This window comes from Camelus dromedarius, chromosome 4, assembly GCF_036321535.1.
Source record: "Camelus dromedarius isolate mCamDro1 chromosome 4, mCamDro1.pat, whole genome shotgun sequence".
Classification (NCBI taxonomy): Eukaryota; Metazoa; Chordata; class Mammalia; order Artiodactyla; family Camelidae; genus Camelus; species Camelus dromedarius.
In genome coordinates this window covers 41,928,852-41,947,745 of record NC_087439.1, presented here as the reverse complement: position 1 = coordinate 41,947,745, position 18,894 = coordinate 41,928,852, and the positions used below count along the sequence as shown (strand labels likewise).

The 18,894-nt window shown below is 36.7% G+C and overlaps 1 protein-coding gene across 5 annotated transcripts in view; it reads left to right on the top strand.

Annotated features, from left to right (window-relative positions):
* TTC21B (tetratricopeptide repeat domain 21B) overlaps positions 1 to 18,054 on the top strand; it is a 69,631-nt gene extending 51,577 nt beyond the window's left edge. For 2 of the 5 annotated variants that reach the window (XM_064484875.1, XM_031451581.2), the window contains 7 exons: positions 1,262 to 1,412; positions 1,618 to 1,779; positions 3,495 to 3,690; positions 7,290 to 7,514; positions 12,607 to 12,727; positions 16,247 to 16,314; positions 17,523 to 18,054. In XM_064484875.1, coding sequence (XP_064340945.1) covers positions 1,262 to 1,412; positions 1,618 to 1,779; positions 3,495 to 3,690; positions 7,290 to 7,514; positions 12,607 to 12,727; positions 16,247 to 16,314; positions 17,523 to 17,600 — 1,001 coding nt within the window. In that variant the 3' untranslated portion in view covers positions 17,601 to 18,054. Of the gene's footprint in view, positions 1 to 1,261; positions 1,413 to 1,617; positions 1,780 to 3,494; positions 3,691 to 7,289; positions 7,515 to 11,589; positions 11,625 to 12,606; positions 12,728 to 14,397; positions 14,638 to 16,246; positions 16,315 to 17,522 lie in introns of those variants that run through there. The other 3 variants (XM_064484873.1, XM_064484874.1, XM_064484876.1) reach the window with 3 other exon arrangements.
* Positions 18,055 to 18,894: the final 840 nt, after the last annotated feature.

The following is an 18,894-nucleotide window of genomic DNA, read 5'->3' as shown; positions in this document are numbered from 1 at the left end:
TGTGGTATTATATGATGTCTTCTCTTTTCTTGGAAAATAGAATTAAGGATAAATTGCTTTTAAAAGTTTGTGTGTGTGTGTGTGTGTTTTAAGTGTAGGAGTTCATCCTATCGAAGTGATAAGGATAGCTTATATAAATAAGGGTTTTTACAAATCCCCTACTATGAGTCCTATGTAACTTGTGAGTCTAAACACCTAAAAATACTAAAGAAGAACAAAAGTGAGCCATCAAGATAGCAGACTATTGTGCAGTCACTAAAATATTTTTGAAGATCATTTAATGACAACTGGGGAATGTTAACTTTATAATGTTGAATCAAAATCAGAACCCCAAGTGTGACTCCAACTTTGTATATATGTAAGCAGTGTATTTCTTTGTTTACATTTAAATATTTATAGATTGATTTTCACTCATAAATATATGAAAGGAAACATACCAAAATGTGGTCATCTCTAGCTTGTGGGGGAATATGAGTAATTTTTTTTTCTCCTTTGTTTTTCTGTATTTTTCCAAATTTTCTAAAGTGCCTATACATTATTTTTATAATCTTAAAAGGTATGTATTAAATGATTTTCAAAATTTAGTATCTTAGTGATGAGAAAGAACTGAACAGAATTGGGGGAAAAAGCCTTTTAAGGAACCTGCAAGGAAATTATACCTGAGACCAAATAACTAAATTATTTCTCCTTAGAAGAAGATAAAATAGAATTAAAATACTAGGACTAATATGTTACAGTTCTAGTATGGTGAGCTGGTATTTAGTGTGTTAGGTACATATACACAGTAAGGCAGGTCTGGAGTAAAATCCCTAATTGCCCAGCTTAAATATGACCATCAGGATGTCCTATTCTCCTGCTCTTTCTAGCTGCAGTAAGTAGAAGGTAGATCTCAGACATAGACTTGGCCCTTGCAATCAAATTGAGCCTCCTGAGTTTTACAGTTAAGAGTTTAGATTCTAGAAGGGTTTGGGTCCTAGAAATAATAATTGAAAAGTAACTTACAAAAAATGTACATCTTTATAGATTTGCCCATGTTGAACCCTCTCACACTGTGACCAGAACAACCCAACCTTTATCATTTCATGAATCATCCATTGTCCATACAATCTCTCTAGGGACTTAAAACCTGTAAGGCACCCCCTCACTTATATTTAGATTGTACTTCCTTTGAAGCAAACTATACTTTAAGGAAGTAGGATTTTAACCATCAAAACAGAAGATACAAAATGTTGTCCATAACTGAAATGTTCTTTGTTTCTAGATAATTATATGACATTATCTCGTTTAATTGATTTCCTAAGAAGATGTGGAAAACTTGAGGATGTCCCAAGATTTTTCTTAATGGCTGAGAAGCGTAACTCCAGAGCAAAACTGGAGCCAGGATTTCAGTACTGTAAAGGACTATATCTCTGGTAAATTTATTGACAAATAAATTCTACATAATAGGTTTTTTCCCTCATTGTGACTAGAGTAAAATAAATGTGCTTTTCTTTGAATTAAAAATTTTCTACATTTTAAAATATGGTAATAGTTTTATTTACCAAATAAATTGTAGGCGACTTGAAGTTTGTAGTCACTAATTAAAATAAAGTAATCTGTTTTTGAACACCTAACAAGGTATACTGGAGAACCAAATGATGCTCTTCGACATTTTAATAAAGCTCGGAAAGACAGTGACTGGGGCCAAAATGCCCTTTATAATATGATAGAAATCTGCCTGAATCCAGATAATGAAACTATTGGAGGTGAAGTATTTGAAAATCTGGATGGAGACCTGGGGTGAGTAGTATTTGGCAAGTTACTTTTTTTTTTTTTTTTAAATACTTTGGGGATAATAAGCAAAGATATTCTATAAAGGAGAACTAAATTCCAAGATAGCACTAATGACAGTTCAGTGAATACATCAAAGCTGGAATAACTGTTCTCTGAAACAAGCATGAAATGCTTTTAGGTTTCCTGAATCAGAGCAGACATGTTACTGAAGACATTCCCCTAATTACTCTGTGGGAAACAGGGTGAACTATAGAGTGTGACTACTTGGCAGAAATTGTCCACATAATAACAACTCCTTAACAAATGGTACTAGCTATCTGCCAACTCCATACTGTATAGTTTATATGCATCGTCTTATTTTACAATATTGTTACTGGGAATAAATAAGCCCAGAGTTAATTTGTCTAATGTGATAGAGATAGAAAATGGTGGATGCAAGATTCAGGCTGAGTGCTGCCTACCTTGGGTTATAGAGGCCATTGAAAGATTTAGAGCAGGGGAGAGGCATCTTTATTTTTTGTTTGTTTTAGAAAGGTTAAGGTAACATACTCTTTTGCAGCTATAAGCTCTTCCTGTGGGAATCCTCAGCAAGTAGTTGAAAATGCCAAACTGGAACTCAAGAAGGGAGGTCACAGCTGGAGATACAGATTTGGGAGACAGGTGTTCAGAGTGGATAGTTGGAAACCTAGGAATGGCCTCGAGTAGAAGGCAGTAACAAGTCTGAGAACAAAATTTTGGGTGTGCTGACATTTGAGGGGATTGAAGGAGGGAGGTTGGGAAAGGGTAATCACTTTGGTGAAAAGAGAACCCAAACTGTTGACATTACAGAAGCAAAAGAAGGAGGACTTGGAAGAAGGTTACCAATAGTGGAAAATGTTTTAGAGAAGATAGAAGCCTGAGAAGACCAGTGGCTTTAGTGATTAGGCTTTAAGAATTTAATTTGCTTTCATTAATTGATTTGTTTATATGTTATATCTAGGTGTTGGTGTGTACATAGAAACATAAGTTGCTGTTACACATTCAAATTGTTACTGCACTTAAAATTTACAGCCTTTTGACAAATACAGAATTTCTTTCCTGAGACTCTGATAGGCAACTGGGTAAAGAAAATTAAGTAGACTGTATGTCTGGCAAACTTAAATTCAAATCCCAGGTTTAACATTTGTTAGCTCTGTGACCTTTGGCGAATTAATTTATCTGTTGGAGCCTCAGTTTTCTCATATATAAAACGGATTCAGCATAGATTGAATGAAATAATACAATGCATAGCACACAGTAAGTGCTTTAACAAGGTTACTTTCTGCTTTCTCCTCTTTAAAAAAATTTTTTTTAAATTGGAGTGTAGTTGATTTACAGTATTATATAGTCTCCCTTTCTTTCAAGTAGATATGCTACTTGAAAATCGTATGATTCTACTTAATCCTGAATTCTGGTTTTAGCTGAAATGAACCTACTTACCACATGTAGATATGACCCAATTTTTGTTTTCAGTCTAAAGTGAATGTTTAATGGTGTTTTATTGAAGCTATATTAGTTTTGTTTTTAAAAATATACCTGTGCCTTATCTTATATTAGGAAAGAATGAGTGACATTCTCCAATAGGATGACTTTTAAACTGGTGAGAAAAAAAGATGCCAGTGTACCCTAGAGCTTACTCTAATCTCAATGAATTTTACTTCGTGAGTAATAGACATAGGAGATTTACTTTTAATTCTGTACAGTAATTCAACCGAAAAGCAAGAGTCTGTGCAGTTAGCAGTGAGAACAGCAGAAAAGCTCCTTAAAGAACTGAAACCGCAGACTATTCAGGGCCATGTACAGCTTCGCATAATGGAAAACTATTGCCTAATGGCTACCAAACAGAAGTCTAACGTTGAGCAGGCGTTGAACACCTTCACCGAAATAGCAACGTCTGAGGTTAGTAGATTTTCTTTTTCAACTTCCCGTATTTCGTTGGTGGTATAAAAACAGGTATTTTGGTTGGTTTTTTTATTTTCTGAAGATGGACTTAATTATTTACTGTTCTTAAAAATTAGATACATAGTTTGGTATGATTTTATGTGCTGTACTTTTGTTTTCAGAAGAGGCCTTTTTTATGTTGATGTGTTGTTGATATATTTATCTCTACTAGAATGGTGAACTCCAGAGAAAGGAAGTTCTTCAAGAGGGCATATATTAATTCTCACGGGCATAGCTTTATCTTCTGTGCCGTAGCCTCAGTTAACTTACTAAGTGAAAAACGCGTGGCTGCATTGATACCTTACCTTTTCACTCACATGAACTTGGAACTTTTCCAGCTCTAGGGCTAAGTGAGATCAATACTGAAAACTTATAATTCAGTCATGCAAATAATGTTTTTTAGCAATACTTAAACCACCCCCTTGCAATAATAATAAATATTAAATAGTAATATTATTTAATAAGTATTATTATATCCTTTTTTCTTCATTCAGATCCACCTCCTTTCTCACCCACTGGGTTTCTTTCCCTTACACAGTGTTGTATTTCTTCTGTTACTTGCTGTTAAGGAAGGAGTCCTGGGAACTCACCCCATCAATAATTGGTGTAAGAGCTAGTTCTAAGCGTACACTTGGGATTTCATATTCTTCTACTCATCAATGTTGAAGATCATGGAAGACTCCAAATTTGGAGCCTCCCAGAGGCTATACAGAATTCTGCTATGTTTTCTTGTGGTTAAGGGGTCATAGTAGTGACAATAAACTACCAGAAACCCCCTACAGTGACCCCCTTCCCCCGCCTCCCAGGACCCTGGAGGGCTTTGGGAAACCTACAGCTCCTGTTGGTGTCTGCGTTCAGGTATCCTTGGTGGCCCCTGACTGCCACTCTCAGCCACCCTGGGGACAAAACAGCATCTGCAGCAGCTCCGTCCAGAGCAGAGCCCTTCTGCTGACACTGAAGCAGTGCTCTCAGGGCTTGTGCTCAGGGAACTAACTGGCTGTGGGCAGCAGACAGGTGACAGCAGCTGCCTATGCCAGAAATAGGGCTGTCCTGTAGCCTAAGGAGATCCGTAAGGGCGTGATGAAGCACCCGTTCAAGTAAGGAGTCATAGCCGCTGAGTGTCGTGAAGTAACATTCTGTTGTGTAACGAGAAAGGGTTTAAATTGTGAGGTTTGAGAGAACGTGAGCAGCAGTGACGTCACAGCTATTTCCTAGAAAGACACTGGCGGTTTTCTGTTTTGCTGAGACTGCGTTGTTTTTTAATCATTCTTTCTTATGTGACTAGTAATATACTATCTTCAAATGTGTTTACTGACCACAGGATCCAAAGACTGATGTATGAATTGAAGTCTCATAAGTGAGTTTTATCTTGCATTTTTTAAACTCATAGGCTGCATATATGAAATGCAGTAAATATTCATTAAGCAGCCAGTGGGTGCTAAACACAGAAGGAATCACAGAGGTAAACCACATATAGTCCCTTTCTTCAAGTTTCTGGTAATCTAGGGAAGATGAGACAAGCATACTGACTTGTAGTACAAAGCAAAATCTGTTACAGTCTGTCCTAAAGTTGCAGATAAAAGTGCTGTAGGAGGCAGTGTAAGGAGCACGGACGGGAGGCCCTTCCCGTGCTCCTTACACTGGAGAAGGTATGACTTAAGAACCAGGATAGCTTGCATTGTCACAGACAGAGATGAAGGAAGTGCATTCTGAGTTACGGGGGAAATGTGAACGAAGGCAGGGAGGCAGCGCAGCACAGGGTGTATGCACAGCAGCGTGTGGCGTTCAGGTTGGTTGAAAAAGGTATGTACAGGAAGGCATGGGAGGAAGTGGAGGAAGATGCATTCAACCCAAGCTAAAGTGTTTCCACTTGCTCTCATCCCGGCACCTTGAACCACAAAGGTGCATTGTTTATGTAGAGCCACACTGTCCTTTGTGATGTAAAGTTGTTGCAGTTCAGAGTGAGAGACAGAAGCTGGCTGAACATTTCATGATGTCTGCACCAAGAAAGGTATCACGGGTCTGGTGCAGGGCTTACATCGCAGGCTTGCAGTTTTAGAAACCATTCTTCAGTTCACTCAGGAGTGATCAAGTTGTGAGGAACTGATTCCTTCTTATCAAACTCAAGGTGTGTGCCTATAAAATCAGAGTTTATTTTTCAATGTATAGTGTGGGGTATTTTTAATATGTGAATAGGTCTGGACATTTTTCCAAGACTTCTTGGGCTGTCAGCACTAGGATTGCTGACAGATAACATAGCAGGTCTCTATTTTCTTTCCTCTCTAACCCACCTGGGATGGGGATGCAGTTCAATAATTGATAATACTCCACGCAGATCTTCAAAATCTGATACCAAATTGGTTGGATTTGGTATTCAAATAAAACCTTTCTGCCATTCCTTAATTAGGAGAACAAATTATGTATTAGAAGTTTATTGCTAGACATAAAATTAGACCCAAGGAAGTTCTGTATTCCCACAGGCTGTCATCAAGCTCTAGTGAATTGCCCTTCTCTACTCCAGGGTTATTTCTGACTTCCAACCATGACCAGTGTTGAACATTTTACCATTCTGCCCTCCTTTTGTTCCTTATTAGTTACTGAAACTTGCTGTCTTACAGTGGCACCTTTATAATAGTTATGATATAATTTCTAAATCAGTTTCTCATCTTTTATTTATATTTTAAACTGAAGCCTTTCTCTTTATAAAAGCATCATAATCCCTTTGCTGAAATTTGACACCCTCTGGCTTTATCAGGCACGTACCCGTCATTGCTTAGGCTTGTTAGTTTTCTGGATAGATGGCTAATTGCCTCCATCTTTTATACCAATTCGTATTAGCTTGTTGGTTGCACAGTGACATTTTCTGACTTTGAACTCTGTCTAAAAAGAACATCATGTTTCATAGATACTATCAAGGATCTGCAGACTTCAAATCTAAAAGCATATTTTAAAGCATGAGTTTATTTCATATAATTTCCAAGTGATTAATTGCATGCCTTATTTATAACATTTTACTGGTTAAACTTTATTGGGAAAAGAGGCTTTTGAATAAAATGAGAAGGGAGGGGGAAAAGAGAAGTAGAAGTCAGTATAGACACGGAGTATCATTTGATGGGAAATCATTGTTTGTTAGTACTGTTTTACAAGTGAAAGAACTACGGGGCCAGAATGCTAAATATGAAACACAAATGTTCCACTAGGATTACACTGAAATAGAATTTTATTTTTCCAGTTTCTGTACAAAACCAAAAACAGCCAGTCAATCCCATTAAAGATCGAGTTGTCCTAATTGTCTGGGATTGTGTGGTCAAGGCGCCTGCACACTTACTGAATTACCCTGACCACGTGGCACCTGACCAGGTTCTTCCTGGAAGCTTGAGGTGACTTGCTGTGTTAGGTAGTGACCGTGTCACGGTCATCTGTGTGGAGCCAGAAGCAGAATCCGCAGGCCGGTTCCTGTATTGTGTGGCACCTGCTACTTCCCATGTGTTTTTCTTCTAAACAAAGGACATCTGTGTTTTGTGTATCTGGGGGTCTGAACTCTTGTTCTCGTACAGAAGGATCATATCCCAGCGCTCCTGGGAATGGCAACAGCTTATATGATCTTGAAACAAACTCCTAGAGCCCGAAACCAGCTGAAGCGGATTGCAAAGATGAACTGGAATCCTATTGATGCTGAGGACTTTGAGAGGAGTTGGCTGCTACTCGCTGATATTTATATTCAGTCAGCAAAATACGACATGGCAGAAGAACTGCTGAAGCGATGCCTGCGTCATAACAGGGTAAGTGACCAAAGAGTAAAAGTAACTTGTTAGTCTTTGTCGGCTAAGCTTTCTGTAACAGGTTTTTAAAGAGTGCTGGTCCATTTCTAGGGATTTTTGTGTGTTTTTGGAAAATTAAATGCTTATTCTTACCACAATCAGGAAATAAACATTAATAATAAAGCCATTTGCCCTTGAGAATAAAGAAAAATAGAGATTTATGCAGTTTCACGTTTCAGCTGTCGTATGCCCTTACAGAAAGTGTTTTTGGAATGTCAAGCGTTTGCCTGTGATTATCCTTCTCATCCCAGAACTAATGAAAATTGCAGAACATTAATTGCAGAGTCTGTCCCTCCTATTAAGAAATATTCTTGATGAATTTACTGCAGCTGCAAGTTATTTTCACATTATTAGAATCCACTCTGCATATTTTGTGAGGGAAAGTCTTTCCAGCATTTAATTTGATTTAATAAAACTCCTTATCGTTAGGTATAAGATTGAAAATCTTTAAAGTCCTTAGAATTTTTTTGATTAAAAAATTTTTTTTAATTGACGTATAGTTGATTTACAATGTTGTGTTAGTTTCTGGCATGCAGGAAAGAGATTCAGTTATACTATACATAAATACGTATTCTTTTTCAGATTCTTTTCCACTGTAGTTCATTACAAGAAACTGAATATAGTTCCCTGTGCTATATATAGCAGGACCTTGTTTATCTGTTTTATATATAGTAGTTGGTATCTGCTACTCTCAGACTCATAATTTAGCCCTTCCCCCCTTCCCCTTTGGTAACCATAAGTTTGTTTTCTATGTCTGTGAGTCTATTTCTGCTTTGTAAATAGTTTTTGTATCATTTTTTAGATTCCACATATAAGTGATACCATATGAAATTTGTCTTTGACTTACTTCCCTTAGTATGATGATCTCTAGATCCATCCATGTTTCTGCAAGTGGCATTATTTCATTCTTTTTCATGGCTGAGTAAGTATTCCTTTGTGTGTATATCCCACATCTTTATCAGTCACCTGTTGATAGACATTTAGGTTGCTTCCATGTCTTGGCTATTGTAAACAGTGCTGCTGTGAACATTGGGGTGCATATATCTTTTTAAGTTAGAGTTCTCCAGTTATATGCCCAGGAGTGCAATTGCTGGATCATACGGTAAGTCTATTTTTAGTTTTTTAAGGAACCTCCATATTGTTTTCCACAGTTGGTGCACAAACTTACATTCCCACCAACAGTATAGGAGGGTTCCCTTTTCTCCACACCCTCTCCAGCATTTATTATCTATAGATTTTTTGACAATGGCCATTCTGTTAAAGTCCTTAAAATTTAAGGTGCTTTACTAACAGTGAATTTTGGTGCTTGATTGACCCCCAAAAAGGATATCTTTTTATAACATTTTTAAAGTTAAGAATGTGTCATTGTAAATAAACTACTTTATTTGTTGAAGAAATAATTGTACTCAAATTAGAAACTTGAGGATATTTATAGATTCATATGTTGCTTCATATCTTCATAACAGTATTTTATCCCCTTTGAGCAAACTGATTACACATTAAATCTTTCAAAGAAGAGTCATGACCACCTAATACTATTAAGTTACTTTAAGAACTTTAAAAACCTAAAACATCAAGCCATTTATCAATTTATAGTTTATACATGTAATTTAAGTTACATTGACCTTAAAAAATAGAATACTCATTAATAGGCTTTGGAAAACCTAAACTGCCAAATAACTGGCCCTTACATGCCTAATCTTGAACTAAGGAAGATCATGGAAATTAAGGTTTCAATGCAGATAGAATTTCAGTTTGCCAGAACACTGACAGCACTACATTGCATGATTGTACGTGATGGCTGCTTTAGGGGTGTCAGCCCTGCTGCTTAGGCATGTCAGTATTCGAAGGATGAGATGCAGGAACTGTGCAAGATGACACTTGTCATACCAGATGACAGAGATGCTATCAGAGATCATTAGAGTCGCATCGAGGACTCAGGAGCCAACTTGAGGATACTCCCACTAGCCAAAGTTGAGAGACTTTAAATATCAATAATAACTACAGTGAATTGGAACACCAAATATGTTTAAGTACATGAATTTACAAAGATCCGAAAAAAAAAAAAACCCTAATTGGTCACCACTGAAATATGCTAATAAACTATTATTTCTAAAGCTGGCGATTAAAGGTAAAGAATTAAGCATTTATCCTGCCTTTGCAGTATGAACCATAGTGCTGGGAAATGAAATAGCAGAAAAGGCAGTTTCTTATTAGAGATGTTTTCCAGCTAATAAATGAAAAGAGAATGATAGAATATCACTATTTTCTAACCCTGGTGAATTAATGAATGAGTATAACATCACAAGATGTTACATGCCTCTCAATATCACTAATTATCAGAGAAATGCAAATCAAAACTACAATGAGTATCACCTCACACCAGTCAGAATGGCCATCATTCAAAAGTCCATAAATGATAAATACTGGAGAGGGTGTGGAGAAAAGGGAACCCCCCTATACTCCTGGTGGAAATGTAGTTTGGTACAGCCGTTACAGAAAACAGTATGGAGACTCCTCAGAAAATTAAAACTAGATACCATATGATCCAGCAATCCCACTTCTGGGTATATGTCCAGAGGGAACTCTAACTCGAAAAAATATGTGCACCCCAGTGTTCATAGCAGCACTGTATACAAGAGCCAAGACATGGAAGCAACCTAAACGTTTATTGACAGATGACTGGATAAAGAAGTTGTGGTATATTTATACAGTAGAATACTACTCAGCCATTAAAAAAGAATAAAATAATGCCATTTGCAGCAATATAGATGGACTTAGAGATTGTCATTCTAAGTGAAGTAAGCCAGAAACAGAAAGAAAAATACCACATGATATCACTCACTCATATGTGGAATCTAAAAAAAGGAAAAAGAGGACACTAGTGAACTCATCTATAAAACAGAAACAGACTCACAGACATTGTAAACAATCTTATGGTTACTGGGGAAAGGGGGTGGGAAGGGATAAATTTGGGAGTTTGAGGTTTACCAATGTTAGCCACAATATGTAAAAATAGATTTTTTAAAAAGTGCTGTATAGCACAGGGAACTATGTTCAATAATAACAATAATCTTGTAATAACCTTTAATGAAAAAGAATATGAAAATGAATATATGTATATGCATGACTGGGACATTGTGCTGTACACCAGAAATTGACACATTGTAACTGACAGAACTCTAATTTTAAAAAAATAGAAAAAAAAAAAGTCACGTGCCTAAGAACACACCATCTATGACAGGGCCGTCCTGGGGTCACACAAGTGAAACACTCACTCTTAAGTCTGAAGTGTAAACGGGCATTTAAAATTTCAGTAATTATCTTCATTAACTGATGCTGCTATAACAAAGTACCATAGACTGGGTGGCTTATAAACAGCAGAAATTTATTTCTCACAGTTTTAGATGCTGGAAGTCTCAGATGAGGTGCCAGCATGGTTGGGTTCTGGTGAGAGACCTTCCTGGTTGCAGGCTGCTGACTTCTCATCGTGTCCTCATGTGGCAGAAAAGGAGGGCAAGAGAGCTTTCTGGGGTCCCTTTTATAATCCTACTCAGGAGTGCTTCACCCTCATGACCTAAGTACCTCCCAGTTCCATCCCATTGGAGGTTAGGAGTTCAACATACGAATTTTGGGGGGGATACAAATCCTCCATTGCAGTGTTCAAGATGAATGATACTTAGTGCAGAATTTTTTAAAAAAATCAAAATCCCAGAACGTGAAACACACAGCATCTTACGGTGCTGTGCTGAGCTATACGGAAGCCTGAAGCAAAAAGGAAAATATGTACCCTGATCCACACTTACATTTTTCAATGGTTCCATGAAAGTATTAGTGATATATTTTCCTGCATTAAAGTCAGGAAAGTAAAATTCTAATAAATAGAGAAAATATTGAAACCTAAAATAATGTGGTAAGTTTTAATATACCTACTTTTCTATTTTTAAATTTTTTTAATTAACATTCTGAACAAATAGCAATTAAAAAATACCTAAAAACATGTATACAGCATTGTGCATTTTTGCTTTTTCCTAAGGAACAGTGTGGCTTGGCAGAGTGCTGATCTATGAAGTAAGTAGTTTCACCTCTCCCCTCCCAAATCAAAATCAGATCCGAACCTCTGGATCTAATACAATTTTCAGGAAATATTAATCACATAGGAATAGGGGGAGGATATAGCTCAGTGGTAGAGTATATGCTTAGCATGCACAAGGTCCTGGGTTCAATCCCTAGTACCTCCATCAAAAAATAAGTAGACCTAATTACCTCCCCCCTCAAAAAAAAAAATAGGATTATATTATATAACTATCACAAGGATGCACTCAACTAAATTTGGGCTGTGAGAAACTTTAGGGTAAACATTCTTATTTCTGCTACATTTAATTGGAAAGAGAGAGAAAGGAAACCTCTAGAGCAAAAAGAAGTTTAGAGACATTTCAACCAGTCAAAGTGTGTGGGCCTTACTTGGATCCGCATCCTAACAAGCAAAAAAGTACATTAAGACCATCTGAAATTTGAATAGTGACTGGATATTTGGTGATGTCAAGGAATTTGTTACATTTTAGGTGTGATAACTTGTGGTTATGTTTAAAGAAAGTCCTTATTTTTGAAGAGGCAAACAAAATATTTATGGATGAAATGACACAGTATCTGAGGATTTTCTTATGTGATAACACAGAAGGACAAGTGTGTGGGGTGGCGGTGAAATAGTGTTAGTCATGAGTTAACTGTTGAAGATCTGGGTTCATAGGGACTGTTATACTGTTATTTCTATATATGTGTTGAAATTGTTTGTAATAAAAAGCATACATGTATATGTATAAAACATGTCCTTTCATCTCACCCCAAAATCCTGATTCTGTAGGTTTGGGGGGGGGGGGCATCAGAATCTTTTTTTATGTTCCATAGATGATGTGATTGCATAAGCAAGGTTGAAAACCACTGTTTTATGTCATTTGAATGAGTTAATATAGTTGACCACTATAGTCATAAGCATGCCATAAAATCTTAGTGATAGCAAGTTTAATCTGATACATGTCCCATTTTTCTTCAGTCTTGCTGCAAAGCTTATGAATATATGGGATACATTATGGAAAAAGAGCAAGCATATACAGACGCTGCCTTGAACTATGAGATGGCATGGAAACAGGGCAACCAGACAAATCCAGCAGTAGGTGAGTTTAAAATTTAGACACGAGATTTTCCCAGGAAACATGGTTTTCAAATGTAAATCTTAATTTAAATGCATTTGATTTTCTTTTTAAGAACAAAATATACGTTGAGTCAACATCCTTTGTCAGTCCTTCTGAAAAATAAATTTTATATTCATAACAGATTACTGGCTACCAATAGTTATTAGGTATAGTTTCCTGAGATTCAAACTTGACCTCAGTCACTGTACAGACCATCTAATCTAATTCTGCCCTTTCTTTGCCTTCACCCTCTGCTATCTTGACCATGGTATTGCTGTTGGGGAAAGTGTTCCATTGCCAAGAAAGTTGGGAAGACACTGCATTAAATCAAGTTCTACTGGTTCCTCTACTTCAGAACTTCATGAAGTCTTTAAACTCTAATATAGACTGTGAGGGCTATCACAGAGGGGACATGCTTCCCACTGTAGTTTGAGCATGGAACATTTTTTTCCTCAGCATCTAGAAACATGATCTTGTTCCGGTGGTAGATTATTAGGTTGAGTGGCATCTGGAATACACTGAGTGACAAATGTCTCCCCACATTGTGAGGGAGCTCTTCCCCCTGCTTCTTTTTCTTCATCTGAAGCTGAAATAGGCTTCAGTGACACTGTCCTGTCTGTTCTCTGGAGCAGCCCGCAGGGTCCTTTCTCTCTTATATATGATGTGGCCTCTTAGGACTGAGAGACATCACAGAGTTGGCACTGAGTTTCTCTCCAAACCATCCTCAGATACTTGTCCATTCTTCCTGAGACTCGCTTTCAAGTCTTTCTCCCTCCTTGTTGCTGTCTCCTGGAAATAGTGTTTCCCAAACTGTGCTTTGATATCCTAGGTGAGACAATACTGGTTATTTCTTTAAAGAAGAGAGAGAGTTGAACATGAGATTAGATTCCATGGCCAAGTAAGTTTAGAAAAGGCTATTTTACTTGTCCATGTTCCTCGTGACCTGTTGTACCAGAAATAAACAAATTCTCAACTATGATTTAAGAATGAGTTGTATGTATAATGAAGCTTTTTTGTTGTTGTTCTTAACTAGGCATTTAGTAGTTGTTCATTGAACCTAAGATGGCACCTGTCTTTTCAGCAGTGTCTCAGCAATGACTCAGATTTAATCTGCAGTCAGATAGTCCATCTTTACACTAACTGCTGTCAGTTCAGGACTTCCCCTACCTTGTATTTTTCTAAGGTTTGTTATTTTACTAGACTTATATAGAGCACAGGAGCTAACATTTGATGACACGGTTTTTCCTTCTCAGGTATTAATGCATATTAGAGAATAGTCAGATTGTAAAATGAAAATTCCTTAAAATCTTTAAAATATATGTAATTTTGATGCTTTATTCCCCAAAATGAATGCAGTTAGAAGTTCAGTTATTTAAATATTCTGTTCCTTGGAAGACCAGCAGGTAAAGAGGGTCCGACTCACTGTTCTTTGATTGTGTCATCTTTGTTTTTTTATAGACGATTTGTCAGTTCCTCTGACTTCTTAGTAGGCATTTCTCTGAGGCTCTCAATTAATTCTTAGTTTCTTCCTTAACTTAAGATTATCATTGCATCCAGTACCCCCACCCTGCCTGGCCAAGTTAATGATGCATTTATTGCACTTTTTCACTTGCTGGGAAATCCTTAAAATCATGGTTGTGTTCTTTCCATAGGGTTCAGGCTTGAGTATTGCCACTGTGAGAGGCATCTGGGTCCGAGAGCCCCGGAGAAGGAACACAGTCATGTTCACACCCAGTCCCAGGGTCCGTGACAGTCATCAGGCTGCTCATGAAGTTGGTGTTCTTGCTCGCTCTCTCCCTCTCTCTCCCATTATCTTTCCTGATTACAAAGAGTTGGATTCTTGTAAGCCTGACTGGTGTCATGCAGCTGTGGTACATGTGTTCTTGCCATTTCTAGCCCTTTGTTTCCTGTAAAATTTTTCAAAGGAAATGATCTATCAGGTTTCTTTCAGTATGAGAACTTTGTGCTTCTAATAAGAGTGTGTGTACAGAAAAAAAACCCTGCTAATATTCGCATGGTGCTCTCAAATTTTTAAAAGCATTTCACAAATATTTCTTTTGATCTTTAAAATTACACTCAGAGAGAAAAGTCATTGTCCCCATTTTTTGGATGAGGAAACTTGAAGTCGACAGCTCAAGTGACTTGCCTCGGGTCTCAAAGCTAGTCAGGAAGACAGAAACCAAAATTTAAGTCCAAGTTTTTTTTGGCTCTAGTTTCTGTCTTTGTCATGACAGCTTAAGTTGTTTTCCTTTTTAAATGTCACAAACTCTTTTTACTAGTCCATTTTATAATGACTTTCTAATGATAAAGTTTACCTTTCTGACACTTACTGTTTTCATCTTGGACAGTTCTAAATGCATCTGCATGTGTGTGCGTGTGTTTGGAATACTACGAATTTTAGACAGTTCCTACTCCTTGCTTTTTACTACCATATGATTACATTAGCCAGTAATTATTTTCAAGCTTTTTTTGAAATTCTAAAAATTTGGTTCTTAAAGCCCAAGAGCAGCAAATTCCTCTTTTTCATATTTCTAAGTGGCAAAGCAAAATACTTATGCCACAGTGTAAAGTAATAGGTAATTAACATCTATTGAGTCTACTTTTTTTGTCTTGTTCTTAGTTTGCTTACTATTAGGGTATTTTTACAGGAGAACAAGCAGTGATCTAAGAATGTCTTAACTTCTAAATTGTCACTATTTGAAATATGACATCTAAGTATCAGTGATTATGATAATTGTTACTCATCACTGATGTGGGCATCTAATGACTCATGCACTGTCTTCTGAGCCCCTCTCCTGCCTGCCCCGCCCTCTCCACATGTACTCCAGGGCTGTTGGTTCCTCTGTCTCCCTCCACCACTGGCCTTTCCATGTGCAGTTCCCTCTGCCTAGCAGTGTTCTCACTTCCCACTCCCTTGGCCTACTTTATGCCTCATCCTTCAGATTTTAAGTCTTGCCTGACACCCACCTCCTCCCCCTCCAGGTTTCTTATGAGAGTGCTCCTTGGCCTGTACCTTTATTTCATTGCATCATCTCACTTTTCAAATTATTCATGTTCTAACACAATTACTTAAAGTACTTTCTTTCCTAATAGAATGTAAATCTCATGACTGTAGGAACCAGTTTGTCTGATGTGTTAAGTGCTAGGTAAATCTATACTGTGTAAATGAATAGCTGTGTTATCATTTACTGCCCTGTGATGAGTTATTACTACAATCTGAAACAAATGGGACTTTTCTGGTAATTTACAAAACCACATTTGTGGGATGGCCGTCTTCTAACCCAACTGTATATCCACTGTGGTCCTTTATTCCAACTCCATTTTCCTTCCTACCTGTTCTATTTCTCCCCACCTTCTATCATCTTCTCATTTCTCTCCATCCTGGTACAGTCACCAGCCTCCACTAAGTGTTCTCTCATATTACAGTAAGCAAACAAAGGAGGAGGCCAAGAAAAGATATATAAATAGTACTACATCATTACTGGCTTTTTGTCTTCACAGGATACAAACTGGCATTTAATTACCTAAAAGCCAAAAGATTTGTGGATGCTATTGACATATGTCACCAGGTAACACTCAAATTTAGATTTCTTAATATTTTCCAGATGCACAGTCTCCTAATTTTAATCTCAAGATGTACATGAATGGAGAGGATGTAGTATTTTGGTTAAGTGACTTACCAAATACATCTGGGTGAAATATCTGTTTTCAAAGTTTAAAAAAGTTTGCCTCAGTTAAGTAAAACATGTTTAAAAAAGACATGTTTTTAATTAGGACTCAAATAATAAAATATTTGTCAATTTAAAGAAAGGCTCAAGGAGAAGCATGATAAATAAAACATAGTTGTTAAGTTGGAAGATGTTTGAGGATTGTTAGATTCTCCAGGTCGTTCAGGATAGAAGTTCTTACAATCATGTCTAAGTCTGGTCACGAGAGAATTCAGATTTATAAATTAAAGATGAGGTATTTTTGTCATTTAGAAGTGATTCAGTTTCATTTCTATAATTGATTCCTGACAAAATGGCCCCTTACTAAAATGACAAATATTTAAGTTACGGTTTTAAAATTTGCAGTTTCTTTATATATACATTGTCCTATTGATATTCCGTGTAAGGCATTTTACTAAACTATTGGGCGCTCCAAGAAAAGCTCCTTAGGAAAGAATTACGTAGTGGCCCTTATCCTGGGTGGCTGTATCAGCATCATTATAGTAAATACTGGGCCTCAGTGATAGCTATTGATTACCGAGTCTGTAAGGCAGCATTTCACATTAAGGTTAAGGGTGTACATTAATGTAAGGTTATACATTAGAATCATTTGTGGAGTTTTGTTTTTTTTTTAATGAGTATCTCCTTCTAGACTCAGTAGACCTAGAAATTTGTATGTTTCAAAATCATTCCAGATAAATCTAATGTGTGCTCCTAGGTAAAAATAACTCTCTAAGGGTTTACTGAATATCATGCATAGCTAAATTTTAAAAAGTATCTTAAATCTATTGACATGTAACTTTTCTGTAACTTTTCGGTAAGGAAATAATTATATATCTATTTTCCACATACAGTATTCAGATTCTACCATTTTCATCTAATCACTGTTACTAGAAATAAGACATCACCTTAGATGTCACCTTTAAAAAATGTTGTTGTATTTGTAGTTAATATAATGAAATCTCGACTGTAATGCCACTTCTGCTAAGTTTTGTAGCTCCCCAGTTCTTGGTAACTAAAAGTTCTAGTGCTCCTGTTTTATTTTGGTTTTCGTGTGTGTGTGTTTGCAGGTTCTTGAAGCACATCCAAGTTATCCAAAAATCAGAAAGGATATACTTGATAAGGCCCGTACATCTTTAAGACCTTGAAAATTATTTTAACTCAGTTTGTTGTTGAAGCAAGGAATCTGAGTTCTTGCAGTTCAAAATCGACTTGAGCTAATACTCTGCAATGGGAGCATACTTTCCTTTCTCCATCAGAGGCCGCTGTTGTGTATAAAGAGGAAGTGCTACGTTAGATGGATGTCTTCTGATGGAGGTGAATGAGAGCTGGTTTCTTTGACTCAATTAGGTACAGATTTGGTAACTTTGTGCTGAAGCTTATAACCCAATTTCTACAAAGAATATCTTGTTGAAATCTAGGTAATTAAGTATCCTATATGTTTTCTAAAGAATATTAGTTGTTTCTTTCAGGAAATATTTAAAATACTATTGTTCTGTTAAAAAAATTTTTTGTAACATTACTTCAAAGGTTTGAGTAAATTTCCTTGTAAATACTTAAGAAAAAGAATATATTTTTAATAAATATTTTACAAATTTATGATTTATAGTCCTCTTGGAACTCAAAAGGCCTGGTAAGTTTTGCAAACTCAAGGTAAGCTCCCCAGGCAGTCTGCAGTACTAATGAGTAGAAAATGTGACTTTCCTAGAAAAATCTTTTTGGAAAAGTATAGAGTGTGTGTTAGTTCAACAAAGAGAAGGGAAACTGATTGTTACTGCTCTCAGTGCCAATGTGATCTTAAGAAATAACCAGTACCTGAAATTGGTAAACCTTTATAGCAATATTTAACCTTAGCCCAAAGATTAGGTCTTCTGGTGTAACTTTAGACACTGTAACATCTGGTGGAGAATAGTTTTGATCAGCAGGGACTCACAAAGCACACCATGTGAAAGCAACTGCTGACCCCAATCTCCTTTACAGCTCTACCACCACCCTAGGAGAGCATTCTCACCCCTTTATACTGAATTTAACCTGATCTTCATAAACTCAGTTCTTAGCATTATTTCTAATATGTTGTCTACATCATTTTTAGTTGCCTTTAAAAATACAGTAAACAGTCTTCAATTTTAATTACATTTTCAATAAACACAGTATTGTGTAAAGAAGTATAAAGTCACTTTTCCAGGGGGGTACAGCTCAGTGGAAGAGTGTATGCTTAGCACACACAAGGTCCTGGGTTCAATCCCCAGTACCGCCACTAAAGAAATGAATAAATAAACCTAATTACCTCACTGCCCCCCACCCCCAGAAAAGTCACTTTTCCTTAAATACCTTGTATGTTTATTTCATTTGAACTACATTCTCTTGATCACTTCTCCAATTTTTCAAAATCCTTTTAAAATTCTGATTGTTGTAAAATTCTAATCAGTCTTATTTACGGCA